At 34.9% G+C, this 16829-nt stretch overlaps 2 protein-coding genes across 5 annotated transcripts in view; one reads left to right on the top strand and one right to left on the bottom strand.

The window, feature by feature from the left end:
* Nucleotides 1–16829, top strand: part of STARD6 (StAR related lipid transfer domain containing 6) — a 79083-nt gene that overhangs the window by 52896 nt on the left and 9358 nt on the right. The window lies entirely within an intron of this gene.
* Nucleotides 1–16829, bottom strand: part of POLI (DNA polymerase iota) — a 24522-nt gene extending 7693 nt beyond the window's left edge. For 2 of the 4 annotated variants that reach the window (XM_054244224.2, XM_002757247.6), the window contains exons 1-7: nt 16684–16829; nt 14739–14864; nt 12269–12433; nt 7808–7960; nt 5042–5278; nt 2946–3124; nt 1976–2067 (exon numbers count right to left, since the gene is read on the bottom strand). In XM_054244224.2, the coding sequence (XP_054100199.1) occupies nt 1976–2067; nt 2946–3124; nt 5042–5278; nt 7808–7960; nt 12269–12433; nt 14739–14864; nt 16684–16792 (1061 nt within the window). In that variant the 5' untranslated portion in view covers nt 16793–16829. Of the gene's footprint in view, nt 1–1975; nt 2068–2945; nt 3125–5041; nt 5279–7807; nt 7961–12268; nt 12434–14738; nt 14865–16626 lie in introns of all 4 variants that reach the window. The other 2 variants (XM_035271121.3, XM_008979840.5) reach the window with 2 other exon arrangements.

The raw sequence follows: 16829 nt of genomic DNA, 5'->3' as shown, positions 1-16829 counted from the left end.
GTGCAGGAGTTTCAGACCAGGCTGGGCAACACAGCGCGACCTCACCTACAAAAATTTAAAAATTAGGCTTGATAGCAGGCACCTTCCAGCTACTCTGGAGGCTGAAGTGGGAGGATTTCTTGAGCACAGGAGGTTGAGGCTGCAATGAGCCATGACTGCACTACTGCATTCCAGCCTGGGTGACAGAGCAAGACCCTATAGCTAAAAAATAAAATAGTTTGTAGTAAATAATTTTTTTCTATCTCTTACTGCTTTATGACAAAACTTCTCAATGGCTGCTTGACTAGGATAATAAAATACCTTAAATGGTTAATAGTTTAAATATCTAACAATTAAACTTATTCTATTAATTATGCAATTCAAAGAGTATGATATGCTAATTAAGACAATTAGAAAAAGGCTGTATCACAAGCAATCTTAAACTAGTACCTAGAGGATGGATTAAAAATTAATATGGTTTTACATTTCTTATATACCTATAGTATTAATCATAACACACTCTAGAAAAAACAAAAGTAATTATACACAAATACACCCACCCCCCGCACGCACACACACACACACCTGTAATTTTTTTTTTTTTGCAAGTCACTTAGATGGTGTTATGATTCAGTCACTTAAATAAGGACCCGTGGTGTGGGAGAAAAGGAACTGGCAAGCAGAGATACAGATAAATGGTTGATTTTACAGGTTTTGTATTTCATAGGTTTAGAGTACCTAGTCTCACTTCTGTGCTGACTCTTCAAATGAGAACTAAAACTTATACTTCTTGTGGTTTTTCTATGTGAAGAACTGTCTCCAAAGGCTGGCTACGCATTTCAGAGTAGTCTTCTATTTAGCCAAAGCAAATGACCCAGTTTCACTAGCACACTCACAGGCCCAGTCTGAGTCATATTACTGGAGCTGGGTCATACACCCAGCCCCACATGCATGCAGCCAAAAATGAGCTGCATGGCTCTGCTCAAAACATGAGTGCCATATTGCACGAGACAGCAAAGTGGAGGAAATTTCACTACATAAGTTTTCTCAGACTTACAGCCATCCAAAAAACATTTTCTCTAGAGAGTTAGTCCTCCTAGCATTATTGGAGAAGCCACGCACTCTAAACTGTTAGAGCCCTAAAACCACAATTTGAGAAATGTCTAACAAGAAAAGGAGAAACAAAGAAAAGGGAGGCAAACAGGTAATACTCTTCTGTGGAATATGGAATATTGAGAAATACAAGTATAATGGCAAGGAGCACCACAAAACTAAATTTCCTTTTCAGTTTATCTTGTGCTACTCATATATTTATAACCCCAGCTGATACTCTTCACATACAGATCAGAAACCCTGCACATACCTGCAGTCACTCAGCCTGCTCACACAGCCCCAGCTAGCCATTCTTTCCTGTGACTCCATTTTATTTTACAGTCTGAGGCAAAAGAGATACAACAATTTTTCTGCTTCTTCCATCACTGTTACTTTAATAATTTCCTATCCTCAACAATCACAAATTTATACAGCTGTTCCTATATCAGGAGTTTTAGAATTATGACAGTATTATTCCTCTTTGCATTTTTTTCTTCTTAATGAAATGTAAGTAACTATTAGGTTTAGGGCAAAGGCTCTGCAATTGCCACAGGGAAAAATTAAAACTTATTCCTTCTCACCGGAGGACTCGAATAAGTCTAAGAATGTTAGAAATATCTATAAAACCCATTTAGGTAACTATCTGCAGCTTTAGATCCATAGTAAAACCACAGTGTTACTAGAATTAAGACCAATGGAAGTAGATGAATTAAATTTGGTAAGAGACCCTATTACCATCTTTACAATAGTTTATAATGCAGAGAAATCCCATAATGAATTATTTTTACATTGTTTAGTCTCCAGATAATCTGTCAGTTCCAAGACGGAACATCAAATATTCTTTCCATACACCATATACAGAATGAATATATAAGATGACTTGGCAAAATGGTTTGAAAATCACCTGTTTAGAAGACTAGCAAGTAGTTCTTCAATCCTTTTTTTAGCTTCAACTTCTGACGAACATTTTTTAAATGAATCTTCTTCACTAAAGGACTATCAAAGAAGCATAAATAAGGGTTAATGCAAACTCAAATAATTATATCTAATTATTATCAGTGTATAGTCAAATAAATATTCAATACATTCTTATACCTCTTGTCCTTCATTTGAACCATTTAGTTCACTTTTATATTAACTGTTTTTTATCTGCAAGTTATTGTACTCACTAAGAAGTTAATGTAAAACATTGCTGTATTAATAGTTAATATAAAATAATTCAAAGTTAAGAAAACTCTCAAGCTCCAGTACCAACTCCAAGCTTTATGGTATAATTAAGGCAAGACTCTTAATTACCTAGGACTTGAATCTAAGTTTATCCTTGGACAAGTTATTTAACCTTTCTGAAATATAGTATCCTCATCTTGAGAGAGAGAGAGAGAACAGAAGGAGGGAGAGAGATAAGAAAGAATGGACAAGCAACAGTACTACCTACATTGATGGTTTATTGTGAAGGTTAAATGGACTACTGTATTTAAAGCACTCAGTAAAGTGCTTGTCCCACAGCAAAAAAATCAGTCAGTGTTAACTGGGTGATTATACCTTTCCCATTTGCTAAATCACTGGACTACTCTGAAAACAAGAATTTTAAAAGATTAAAATATTTGCCTCCTATATGCATTATAGGCTAATAAAATTAAGTTGCACTGTCTTCACTCATAGTAGCTAACTTAAGATATCAAAATATCAATGCTTAAGATTCAATTTAAGAATATTTATTAATCTAATCTATTAATAATAAATCAGCCTTCTAATAAGAAAAGGATCATGCACTAAGTAAACCAGAATAATAAGAACATGGTACTAAAACTAGAACTCTTTCTCTCAAATGATGTCATAAACAGTACCTAATTAAAATAAGTATCATCATATACCTGAGGTGGTCCTGAGGGTATCACAGGGGAGTTATCCTCTCCAAAACTGAGTTTCAGGATACGCTGAGCAACTGAAATTCCTAATTCTTTTTCTAAAATTTTGGATGAAAAGGTTTGGAGATCATGTACACTATTGATACCCAGAGCTTCAAGACATTTGGTAGTTTTACAGCCAATACCTAAATAAAAAGAAATGCATACAACGTTAAAGTAGCTTTTCTCCTTAAAATAAAGCTAAGTAAAATATTATAAATATATCAATCATGTCTTTAAGTTCTATAATTTATACAGTAGTCCCCACCTTATCCACAGGGGATACATTCTACCCCGTTCAGTGGATACCTGAAACCATGGAGAGTATCGAACCCTATATATATAGTACTGTTTTGCCATTACATATATACCTATGATAAAGTTTAAATTATAAATTAGGCACAGTATGAGACTAACAATAACTAATAATAAGATAAACAATTATGACAATGTACTATACACAAGTTATATGAATGTGGTCTCTGCCTCTCTCAAAATATCCCCTAGTATTTTCAGACCTCAGTTGACTGCAGATAACAGAAATTGTGAAAAGTGAAACTGCAGATAATGGGGGACTACTGTATTTTGCAAAGATCAAACTCCATTGCAAACCAGGTTGCTGTTCTTCCACTCAAGGCTCCTGAATTATATGCATCTCTTTGAAGTCCTCACAAAATGCAGTATAACAAAATGAACATAGAGGCAGTCAATAAATGCTGTCTTACTAAAACAAAGTTTTTACAATCTGTTATGTAATATTCGAAATATTCAGAAATCGTTATTATTAATGTACAAAAAGGCTGCCACTAGAGCAATTTAATTAAGTGTCCATATTAGGTAATCTAACTGATTGCTATGCACAGCTCCACACATTTAACCATAAGTCACATCTTAACAATATTTACCATCCAGAATACAACTATGAGCCAGAAAGCAAACAAATAATCTTGCTAGCAAAACTGTCACAAAATTCTTGCACTAAAATTTAGTCATACTTTATTCACAAGAGAAAATACTCAAGCCACTTAGTGTCTCCTTATTCTTTTCATTTAAAAATAGTAATTCTATAGTTATCTGGTTTTCTTGCACAGCAAAAGCAGTAAGTTGGAAGAGATGGCTGTGTAGGGGGAATTACTAAGGTAGAGTGACAGATTTTTCACAGCAGAAATAAAAGAAGGTTGGCAATTGGCAATAAATGAGAAAGCAGAAAGCCTGTTTTACAAAAAATAATAAAATAAATAAATAAACAGACTCCAAAAGTAAAGCCAAATAAAAATGTTTTGCAATAGTACACAGTTCTCAATTTACTACAACCTGACATTGTTCTTCAGAATGCAGAACCAAAGTCATCCAAAAAACTCCAAATTATAGTTATACTATACTAAGGAAGGCAAGGACACACAAGTATCAGTTAGAAATGTGAAGTATGACATCTAAGTTTCAGTTGTATTAGAAATTCACTTCCACAGAACTCTTTTATAACCCCAGCAATACCATAAAAACGTAGTTTAACATAGCCATTATTGATGGTCTATAAAAACTTAGATATTTGACCTTCAAAGATAGAAACTTGCCCCATGACCTAAATAGATCACTGAATTCCTTAAGGAAATCAGTTTCCTCATCTTTAAAACGAGGAACTTGGCCTAGATGTTTTGGAAAGTCTATTGTAGCCTTAATATTTTATATGTAATACCAAAAGAGAGTTAGTAAAAGATCAACTTCCTTCTCCAGAGGCAACAAACACTATAAGAGTATGACCCAAGGACTGGAAATAAAGAGCCGTATGTTTCTAGGCTATAACTTTTATGATCATATTATAACCATACAAAAGTAGATAAAATAAGAAAAGTACTTTCACATACTTCTTAATCCAAATTTGCTTCAGAAAACATTACTGTTCTTTTACTTTTTTTCCAGGAACTGAGTACACACACACGTACACACACACACACTCACACTCACATACACCCCATCTAAGAATTAATTACATTGTATCTATAATTTTTACAATTAAAGAAATACAATAAAACGTATGTACTTTTCAAATACATTTGTCTTACCAGGTATTTCCTTTATGTGATTCAAACTATGAATAAGATGTTGACAACTTTCAGGTAATAAGACTGTTTGTTGATTTGGTTTAAAGACACCAGAAGCCAATTTTGCCAACAGTTTATTAGAAGCCACTCCAGCACAGCCAGTGAGCCCCAACCGATTATACATGGCTTCCCGCATCTCTGCTGCAATCTGAGATCCAACAAGTAGTCTGATGTGCAAGATGTCATGCAGATTTATAGCTTTAAAAACAACAAATGTCATTAAAAGTCACAAAAAAAACCTTTTTTTCTTTACAAAATAATTTTTAAAAGATAGAGGGCTTAGTCTATATCCAACCACCATTACCATTACCACCACCACTTGGTATGGCTGCGATGTTTGTCCCCTCCAAACCTCATGTTGTAATTTGATTCCCAATGTTGGAAATGGGGTCAAATGGGAGGTGTTGGGATCACAGGAGTGGATCCCTCATGAACAGATTAATGCCCTCCCTCAGGGGTGAGTGAGTTTCTCACGGTATTAGCTCCAGAGACAGCTGGTTGTTACAAGAGCCTGGCACCTCCCCCAGTCCTTCCTTCCTCTCTCACCACATGATCTCTGCACACACTGGCTCCCCTTTGCCTTCCACCATGAGTGAAAACAGCCCGAGGCCCTCACCAGATGCAGAGGGCTAATTTTGACTTAGCCAGCCATGAGAATCATGAACCAAATAAACCCTTTTTCTGCATAAATTACCCAGTTTCAGGTATTCTGTTAAAGCAACACTCAATGGACTAAGAGACCACTGCCACCCTGTTATCCACTTGACTAATCTCTTTCATGCTTCACAGGAATACTGTAAACAAATTTAATAAGCAAATTCCAAGGGCCTGTGATAGTGACTGTATACTAGAAGTGCTTAATAATTAACACATTATAAAAACTCATAAAAAAAATTCCTACATGAATAAAACTTTACTCACATTTACCTGTAAGTAAGCATAAAAGTATTATTATATAACAAGAAAGCTAACATTATAGCTCTAAACATCTAAATCCTGACCACACACTAGCTGTATATGCTGCTGAAAATAATCTCTGACCTGTCCATAGTTTTAGAGCTTTTTTATGAAAGTGTAAAAAAATCATATAAAAATAAATTTGCTTTAGATATAAAACAGTGTTGGAATTACATTAAACTATGTGAACCTCAAAGAGACTCATGCTCAAAGTATTTAGAGATGAAATGTCAGGATGTCTGCAATTTACTTTCAAATAGCTCATCAACCAGGCAAGCAATCCATAGAGAGAATAAGAGAAATGTGGCAAAATGATAACAACTGGTTTATCTACAAGAAAGGACATAATGGGTATTTGTAGTACAATTCTGTCAACTTTTCTTTAGGTTTGAAAAAGACTTTAATAAAATCTGTGTGAAAGAGGAAGAATTAATCAATAATTACACATTTCCTTTTTGGGATATAAAGCCTAACTATAACATACTCTAACCTATAAAATCTAAATTTGCTTTAAAAATTATATAGAATACATTTGAAATATTCTTGCTACTTAGCCCTTGTAAGTTATAAACGAGCACAAGTACAAAAGATACATGAAAAGCTCCACGTAGTCCAGAAACTGTAGCTCTACCGCTTTTTTTCTGTGGAGAACTATTTTGTAGACTGATGTTTAGTTCTCAAAAAAGAGGATAAGAGGAAATGCATGGGGAGGCTTAAGAGCAAAAGGGTCGGACAAATCTTACACAAAAGCAGAGTAACTCGTCTTGTATGTGGTATGATAAGGGAGTCACATGCAGAGTCTTAAGATGTCTGAAAGCTTAATTAGCATGTAAATATCCTTACAGAGCCCTAACACTATCTTCATATCACTCTCATCAAAGACATGTCATCTTATGCTAGTCACTGAATTTTGCAGATTTTCCTGTCCATGACAGCAAGGACATAAAATTTAAAAATTACAACTAAAAAAAAAAAAAAAGAAAAGAAAAAAGAATGACCTGAAGAGGTTTGGCTTTTCGTTTCTTTAAGAGATGGGATCGTCCAGGCACGGTGGCTCACGCCTATGATCCCAGCACCTTGGGAGGCCGAGACAGGTGCATCACCTGAGGTTGGAAGTTTGAGACCAGCCTGACCAACAAGGAGAAACCCCATCTCTACTAAAAATACAAAATTAGCTGGGCATGGTAGCCCATGCCTATAATCCCAGCTACTTGGGTGGCTGAGGCAGGAAAATCACTTGAACCTGAGAGACAGAGGTTATGGTGAGCTGAAATCGTGCCACTGCACTCCAGCCTGGGCAATAACAGCAAACCTCTGTCTCAAAAAGAAAAAAAAGAAGAGATGGGATCTTGCTCTATTTCCCAGGCTGGACTCAAACTCCTGGGTTCAAGCAATCCTCTCAGCTCAGTCTCCCAAGTAGCTGGGACTATAGGGGTGCACCACTGTGCCCAGCTGGGTATGGCTTTCTAAAATGTGAGCAGATGCACTGTCAGATAAAAACTCTGCACAGATGAATGCTCTGTGCAGATGAACAGGAACAATGTTCTGTGCAAATGAAAAGTGCACAGAGCACTGAGCCACATCATGAAAATTTTAATACTTATTATAGAATAGCAACACCTAATTTTAGCCGTCCTAGACAGATTACAGACTAAATATAACTATACCTCCAACAAAAGTCATGAATCTTTCAGAATCACACAGCAAACTCACTGAACATTAAGAAATATATGTACTTTTAGTTAGTAGGTAGAATAAGAGCCCACTCACACTGATTATTGTATACATGACCCAACACAGTCACTGCAGAAAGTTCGTCGCTTTGCAGCTGCTGTAGTCTCTTCTCAACCATTTCTGTTAAATCCACAAAATTTTCATCAAATCCAAGCCTCTCAACAACTGGACTAAATTCTTCCAGTAATTCTAAATTGAAATAATATTGGAGCACAGATATAAATAATAATAACTAGGATAAATTTAACTGGTGCTTAAAAATGTATCAAATTTATTGTTAAAGGTTTTATATACATTCATAGTTCCATAATATCTTTAATAAAACCCTCAGTTAACTGAATTCTTTCTGTACCACATCTTAAGTTGAGGCAATATTTTCCAAAACATCTAAAAATGACATTCCTAGGGCAGTTCATGGCAACATATTTAGCTAAATCTTCCAGACCTATAATTTTTATATCTGTAGTACATTAAATATCAATGTTTATAGTAAATTTATGACCTTGAAGAAATGTGTCAAAGAATAAACTATAGGCTGCTTATAATAGTATATTTTAGCTATATTTTCCCAAGAGTTTAAATGAGGCAAAACAAAATAACATTTAAAAGTTACAATTATTACTAAATAAAACAGAAAGTCAGTCAACTTTCAAATTATACTGTAACATGGTATTTTTGTTAGCCATTCCCAAGCGTATTACTTAGGACAGAGAGAGATGAACCACAACTTACAGATATTCCAATTCCCAGCATCTAGCACAATATCTAGTCCTTAAGTCAAATGTTTACTCTATTGAATTGAACCAAAATTCAAAATAAATTCAAAAGAACTATCAATTTTCATATATTAACACTGAGACTAATAACTTTAAAATCATTGAGAAAGTTTTTTAACTTCACTCTTAATCACCTACCGACACCAGCTGGGTAAGGGAAAACAAATGCAAGTCTCTTAATATACAAAATGCATAGATCCTTAAAGTCGTATAATCTGAAGCTCAGAAATAAAAGGACTATGTCATTCCACACAGATTGTTTTTTCCACAAATACCAAAAGTGCTTTTTGGTTTGGCTGATGTCAGCATTGACAATAAGGAGAAACCAATAAAGATAACAATGTGACATGGTGAACACCAAAAATCTCCTGATTTACCTAGAGACAACCATTACCTCCTCTCAGGACAGACTGACAACATGTCTGATCATATAAAATGACTGTTTTGCATTTCCTTTATCAATTTCTGCAATTTAGTTTCAAAAGCATATACCTGACATGCAAAATAAGATGTAGAAAACAAACGAGTTTATCAAAAGAATACTATATAAGAAAAATAAAGGGTAAGGTTTAAGTACTAAGTAGAAAAACAAGTTAAATACAGAATCACACATGAAGCTGGTGGATCACTAAACATTGATTGATTTTAGGTCACAAGACAAATCCCTAATTATCCCAATCCTGAAGGTTTTTGCTGTTGCTAGTTTTAAGGAGACAGGGTCTCACTGTGTTGCCCAGGCTGGAGTGGAGTAGCACACCACAGCTCACTATAGCCTTAACCTCCTGGGCCCAGGCAATCCTCCCACCTCAGCCTCTGGGACTATAGGCACATGCTACCATTCAGCTAATTTCTTTTTTTTAATTTTGTAGAGACAGGGTTTTGCTATGTTATGTTGCCCAGGCTGGCCTCAAATGATCCCCTTACCAGAGCCTCCCAAAGTGTTGGGATTACAGGCGTAGGCCACCATGCCCAGCCTCCATCCCTAAAGTTAACCTCTTTCTTGGTATCAACTTCACAAGCAAGATACATTATTAAACATGTCATTATACAAGGCTCAAAGGAGGAGTTTCTAATTAGAGGGAAAAAAACTACCTTGAAGAAAGGTATACATGCAGTAGAATAAATATGTGAAATAAATAATAAGGTTATATATCATAAACAGGTCAGAGATAAATACAGTAAAGGACTAATTGGCTAGGTTCCCACTTCAACTCAGAAAAATACTGTAAGGAAAAATTGATAAAATAACTTAAAAAAAGAAAAACTTTTTTCACAAAAAAAGTGACATAAAAAAGTACTAAGTACTTAGTACTTAGAAAAAAATGAACAACCCAAATAAAAAACAGGTACAAGTGAATAGGTTAACAGAAAAAAACACATAAATGACCAAAAATATATGAAAAAATACTCAACCCTACTCATGAAAAACTACAAGTCAAAACAATCCTCTTCTCCTATCAGGCAAAGACTTTTTATCTAACACTCTCACATATACCAGCAATATGCTGGGAAACCTCAAGTGTAACATATAACAGTATCCAAACATTGAAATGCAAATCATGTTTGATCCAACAATTCACCTCTAGGAACTTACCTTATGGAAATCCCTTTAAAAATATGCCAACATTTCTACAAGAAAATGCCTAAGAGCAAAAATCTGGTAACAGCCTAATAATCCATTGCTATGCAGGGAAACCATATAACTTATCATCTAAAACAAGACATTTTTTGAGTGAAAGGAAGTGTAATTATTAATTATGTAGCAACAACAGGCATAAAGTTGGACATCCTGTGTTCATATCACTGAAGAACTGGTTAAATAAATATGGAATAAATACAGTGAAATACTGTGCAGGCATTAAAAAGAGTGAGGAAAATCTCTGTGAATGATATGAAAGATCAACAAGCTCGAAGGCAAGATACAGAAGTGCATGTATTATATAATCACTGATGTGTACACTGAAACTTAAGTTTTTATTTTTTCTCCACAGGGAAAGTTCTAAAGACCAAAGTTTTAATATTTACACACACAACAATTTTGCATAACAAAATAAGTGATATCTGGGAGTATACTCTTGTCTTTTCTGCTCTGCTGTCCCTTCATTCCTCCCATTTCAGCACTATGCCTTTCCCACCACAAGTTAATCAATGTTAAAAACCTATAATATACTCTCTCATGTTTCTCTTCTTGTTTCTATATAGACATACACATATAAATGAGAGGAGGCGTTTAGGCCATCATTTTACACATTTGGAAAAACATGATACATGATTTTGTATCTTGCCTTTTATTCATTCAACAAGGCCTATCTCCATCAGTTAAATAGTATTGCACCAACGCATTCTTTTTCATGGCTATATAATATCCATCATACAGATGTCTTAGTTTATTAGGCTACTTCTCTTGATGGCTATTTTTCCTTCCATACTTTTGACAATCATAAACCATGCTATGATAAACATTGTTATACATATGTCTTTATGTTCTTATGGCTTTCTACTTTTAGAGACAGAGTCACTCTGTTATGCGCATGCAGGCTGGAATGCAGTGACATAATCATGTCACTGCAGCCTCAAGTTCCTGCTCAAGCAATCCTCCTACCTCAGCCTCCAAGTGCTGGGATTACAGGTATGAGCCTCAATGCCCAGTCTTATGATTTTATTTCTATTTGATAAACTCCCAGGAATTATATCCCTGGATTGAAGAACATGAATATTTAACCTCAGTAAGTGTTCTGGATGCTTTTTCTCACATTCCTTTTAAATTTTGGCAAGTATGATGGATATAAAATATCTTAGTAATTCAAATTTCCATGGCCACTAATAAATTGGAGCATTTTTTCCCTATAATTGTTAGACACTTAGTTAGGCTCTTCTTGTCAAATACGTATTCATATCCAATGCCCTTTTTAATTAGGTTTCTTTTTGCTGTTAATTTCTAAGAGCTCTTTGTATATTATAGACATTAATCCAATCATCTGAAAATTGCTACAATAAAAGAAAAACAAAGTAAAAACGAAGACAAATAATTGCAAAGCTGATCAATATAGATTTTTATACTACCTAAGTAATTGCAGTTTTTGCCATTGAAACTGTGAGCTGCAATTACTTTTGCACCAACCTACTTTATTTGCAATGTGCCAGTGCACACTCATTTTCATTTTTCCTCTAATTTACTATTACACTAAGATTTAAACCCAAACCTGGCATGATAGAGTTTAGCTACACTGTAATATTAATTATACATATAAAATCTAAGAAAATATTAATAAATCCATCATTTGTATTAATAGTTCATAAGAAATCAGTTTTTAATTATGCTGATCAAATGTTACAGAAACCTTTTCCAACTATCATTAGTGCATCAGAAAACAACATATTTCTTCATAATTCATTTAAACTTAAAATTTTAAATACCTGGCATCTTTTACAGTCCAGTTTCCCATTTTCTGACTTTTAAACTTTGTTTTCCATTTTTCCCTGTTATATATATATATAAGCATCAATCATAACAGTTAAAATTACTTCCAACTATACATCTCAAAAATATTATTTGTAGAATAGTTATCCTTTTATATAATTTTTAAAGTGGATGAGACCCAAAATAAGAAGTTATTAGGAAAAGCATCTTATGTTATTTCACATTTATTAAAAAATTCACATAATAACAGCCATCCTACATAAAAATTAATGTTAAAAGTACATTGCCTATAATTTGTACCTGTAACCTTGTAAGACATTTCTCTGTAGCGAGTCAGGTCTTCTCCATTAACTAATACCAGCTGTGGACACTTTTCTTTTGCAACTCTGACATTCATAAGTTTCTTAACTCCAAGTTTCCTAGCTTCATAGTTGCAGGTAACCACCAAATATTTCTGTTGAACCCCTATAAAAAATATTTTATGAGAAAACCAAGCACGATTGAAGAAACATTTAAAGATAATATTTATTAATTCCACATTACATTTGTCTAAGTTGTAAGGCAATCAGTTTTGATAAGAATCAAAAGCCTCCATAAATCAAATTTCTATAATACAGAAACATTAGGTTTTCAAGTTGCCTCCTAATTATGAATTATAATATACCAATATAGTATTTTTCTATACCTATTTTTAATCTCTGGTTGTTTTGTCTCCTTGAAGAAACTAAGTTATTATTAAATAACAAAACATTGAATAACACAAAATTACAAGTTAGACAAAAGATGTTATTCATATACAAAAGGCAATCTGTGTATTACATTTCTCAAATTTAATAAAAATGAACATAAATCAACATATTCTACGGAATCTTCAGGGATAAAATACAAATCAAATCTCTCTAGGATTTTTTCCAAGACAATATAAAAGCAGATTAATTTATACTGCCATATAATAAGGTATGTTTTACCAAAAAAAAAAAAAAAATGAGATGAAAATAATTGAGTACAATTAAATACTGGCTGCTGCTAGAAAAATTCAACTTCTCTTCCAAGTAACCTTGCTAATATAAAGCAATATAAAATATAACATATACAACACATGCCAGGCCTCAGGAATTTTTGGGGATCTAACAGTTATGTACTACTTATTGAACTTTTCTATCAAGAACAATTAAATATGATCATTTATTTACAGACTGCATAAAAAGTTCTAGTTTATTGGTGACTTAAGATGGCTCAAAATTATTTGCTCTGCTCTTTGTATACAAGTTGACTACTTATTTACCACTGTAAGAGTAATGTTCACCTAAAGTATGTAAAATGCAAACATGTAGAAGAAAAAAACAGGTTATGACCTCTTCTCTACTATTAGACATTGTTTCTAAAATTTTGGTATCATAAACAAGGCAAGAAACTTTATTTTTACATAAAGTTTTTTCACATATCAGGTAATGCCCAAAAATATAATCATGGAACCAAAGCTAATAATAATTTGAGACTCCTCAGTGAACCACATAAAAAATCAGATTGGTAGACTTCTTAACTAAAAAAGGGGTCTTTTAATGGAGCATTACATTATATGGCCTCAACACTGTATGTCACCAGCCTGAGTTTGTTATATATTTGTTGAGTATAAATGAAATAGTTCAGTTTTCCTCCCAAAATGTGGAGCATTCATATCCCTCATTTCACTATATTCATTCGCTCTTAATTACACTTTTTTTTATTAAGCATTATCTACAGAACATCTTATATCATGGTGCTACTATTTAGAAATGCTTTGAGGAGAAAAAATTCAGGTCCCTTGATTCTAACTTCTTGGCACTCTTAGGAAAGTCTGAAGATCCTAGACTCACCTTGGCATTGCAAAAGCTAGTCATCCCTTTGTTCTTCAGTAAATCAGCTAGGCTAGATTGGGATTTATTAAGCCAAACTGGACACAAGAGGGTAGCAGCAAGTGAACCAAAATTGTTCTTTATGTTTATACTAAAAGATGAATCTTTCCTGAATGCATGAAAATCTCCTTCTCAATTTAAAATATGAATAAAAATGATAAAAACAAGCCAGTATATCAAGTAAATATCCAATATAAAATTGGTTTGGCTTTTATTTAAAAAGATGCTTATGTTTTTATGGAAAGTTTGCTGTCTTAATAATACTTAGGTTTATGTTCAAAATCCAACTAGTTTGTTAGATGTTATACAATTTAAGAGTTAATTTCAGAAAGGGGAGGACAGATTAACACTTCCACTAAACTGTAAATAAGACGTTTACAGTTTTTGAGAACATAGCTTGTAAATTTCAAATACTAAGAAAAAGAAATCTGCCAAGCAAACTAAGCTACTAACCAGCACAGAAAAGTAAAATGTTTTCTTTGTCTTCACTTATTGTCGACTATACTATTCTCAGATTCACCACTTACTAAATGAGGCTTGTAAAATTTACAGTTGGTAGTGGAGCAAAAATGACCAGCTACAAAGCACTGTAAGAACTGCTTCCAAAATCTTTCTTAATAAGGTTAATAAATCCCCTGTAATCCCAGCTACTCGGGAGGCTGAGGCAGGAGAATTGCCTGAACCCAGGAGGCGGACGTAGCTGTGAGCCAACATTGTGCCATTGCACTCCAGCCTGGGTAACAAGAGCGAAACTCCGTCTCAAAAAAAAATAAATAAATAAATAAATAAATAAATAAATAAATCCATATATAACGTGCATGATGAGTTACTAATCTAATCATTATGCAATATAAATACCATAACTGCTCAGTTACCTAAAGGTTTGTCTTTTAGCTCTGGATTTGAGATCATTTCTACTTGTGCATAAAAGCAATCCAGATCCACATGTACTATGACTCTGGATGAAGAATTTTGTGTGGGCAACACTTGATCATGAACTCCTGCACAATATACAAAGAAATTTTTTAAAAATCAGGTTGCTGTCATCTCCGAGCAACTGACAGTTCCTTAAAACATGGTACCTGTGAAGGAAGAATGCAAAGTGATGTTAGCTTTTTCCTGGATTATATGTGAAAGCATCGAAAAATTACAAAGACATGAAACTCCACCTAGAGTAGGGTCTTCAGTACTCTTAATTAACGTTTCTTTGTGTACTGCATTTTTCTCAGGATAGCAATAAATTTGAGGAGAAAAAAAGATCTGTTCAGTAAAGGATGATGCAAGAGCTAATACTATCACTTGGAAGTTTATAGTAGCTTTCAGCATAAACCAGAAGGGGCAGAAACGCTGAAACGATGTTGATTTTCACAAAACCTGAAAATCATTCTAAGCAGTATCCCTCTACATTAATATATATATACACATTTATATATGTAATTATATATTATGTTATATATATCATTTATAATATATATAATTACATGTAATTATATATATTATATGTAATTTATATACATATATGTATATATGTATATAATATATATCATATAATGTATATAATATAATAACACAAATTACATATATGTATATAATATATGTATATAATATATATCTGAAATACAAAATGACAAAACACAACCAGTGGGTACCAGTGTGGGCGATTTTTACCTCCCATGACAGCAACATTATCTGGTTTAAGGCTAAATCACCAGTGCCTAAAACAGTGTCTAGGATGTAAAAGACCACCAATAAATATTCACTAAATTGAAAGACTATTCATTAGTTTTAAAAAGTTGCTTAGATCACGTGTAGGGAAAGGGAATGAGAGCCGACTCCTCTCTACACTGGGTAAAAACAAACAAAATACAATGTGATACTGTGGCTGGGATCCTAGAACAGAAAATGTAAGCAAACAAACTGGTAAAATCTGAATAAAGCGTGTAGTTCGGTTAACAGTATTATACTAATAGTAATTTCCTAGTTTTGACATATGTACTGAGTTTATGTTAACACTAGGGGGATCTATCTCTGCAACTTTCAGTAAACCTAAAATTGTTCCAAAATTTAAAAGGTCAGGCACGATGGCTAACTCCTATAATCCCAACACTTTCGGAGGCTGAGATGGAAGGATGGCTTCAGGCTAGAGTTTGAAACCAGCCTAGACAACACAGCTATACCCGATTTTAAAAAATTTGAAAAGTAGCCAGGTGTGGTGGCCCGTGCCTAATGTCCCAGCTACTCGGGAGGAGGGGGGATCACTTGAGCCCAGGAGTTCAAGGCTGCAAGAAAGACCCTGTCTCTAAATTAATGAATGAAAAAAACCAGCAGGAGATGAGAACCTGTGCCTTGGCATACAGGCCCTGAGGTGGGAGGTACAAGGTAAAAACGAGTAGCTGGAAGTGGGTCACCGGAGATAAGACCACAGCGGACGTGACTCCGCCTAGGTTCCGAGTCATTCCTTCCTGCCAGGGCTGAGTCCCGGTCCCACCCTCTGCCAAATGAGCGGCAAAGTCCTCAACTTCTCAACCTTAAACGGCCCCCGGAGCTTCTGCAGTTTTTCTCGGGCTGGCTTAGGGATTCCTGCCCCACTTCGACCCTCACAGTGGAGGAGAGGAAGGTGTAGATGCACCCTCGACACGCCCTTGTAGTGTGGACGCGCCCCACCCTACTCCTACTGAGTGAAGCCATTCCTCTAGAGGTAGCCCTCTCTTAGAGGAGCCGAGCGGGGCGGGGACTAGGCCGCCGCCCCGGGCGTACGCCTACCCAGCCCTTCTCATTTACAGCCAAGGAGGCCGCTGGGCTCCTCAAGCCCCGGCGCACCCTGCAAGCTGCCAGCCGCCCCTACGTCCGCCAGCTCCATGGCCCAGGCCTCGTAGTCTTCCTCGTTGCCGCTGCCTTCCACCTCCAGCTCCACCCCCAGCTTCTCCATCCCGCCGCTGCGAACCACAGCGCTACTTCCGGCTTCC

This window comes from Callithrix jacchus, chromosome 13, assembly GCF_049354715.1.
Source record: "Callithrix jacchus isolate 240 chromosome 13, calJac240_pri, whole genome shotgun sequence".
NCBI lineage: Eukaryota > Metazoa > Chordata > Mammalia > Primates > Cebidae > Callithrix > Callithrix jacchus.
The sequence above is the reverse complement of the archived record's forward strand: the minus strand, read 5'-3'. Positions and strand labels throughout refer to the sequence as shown.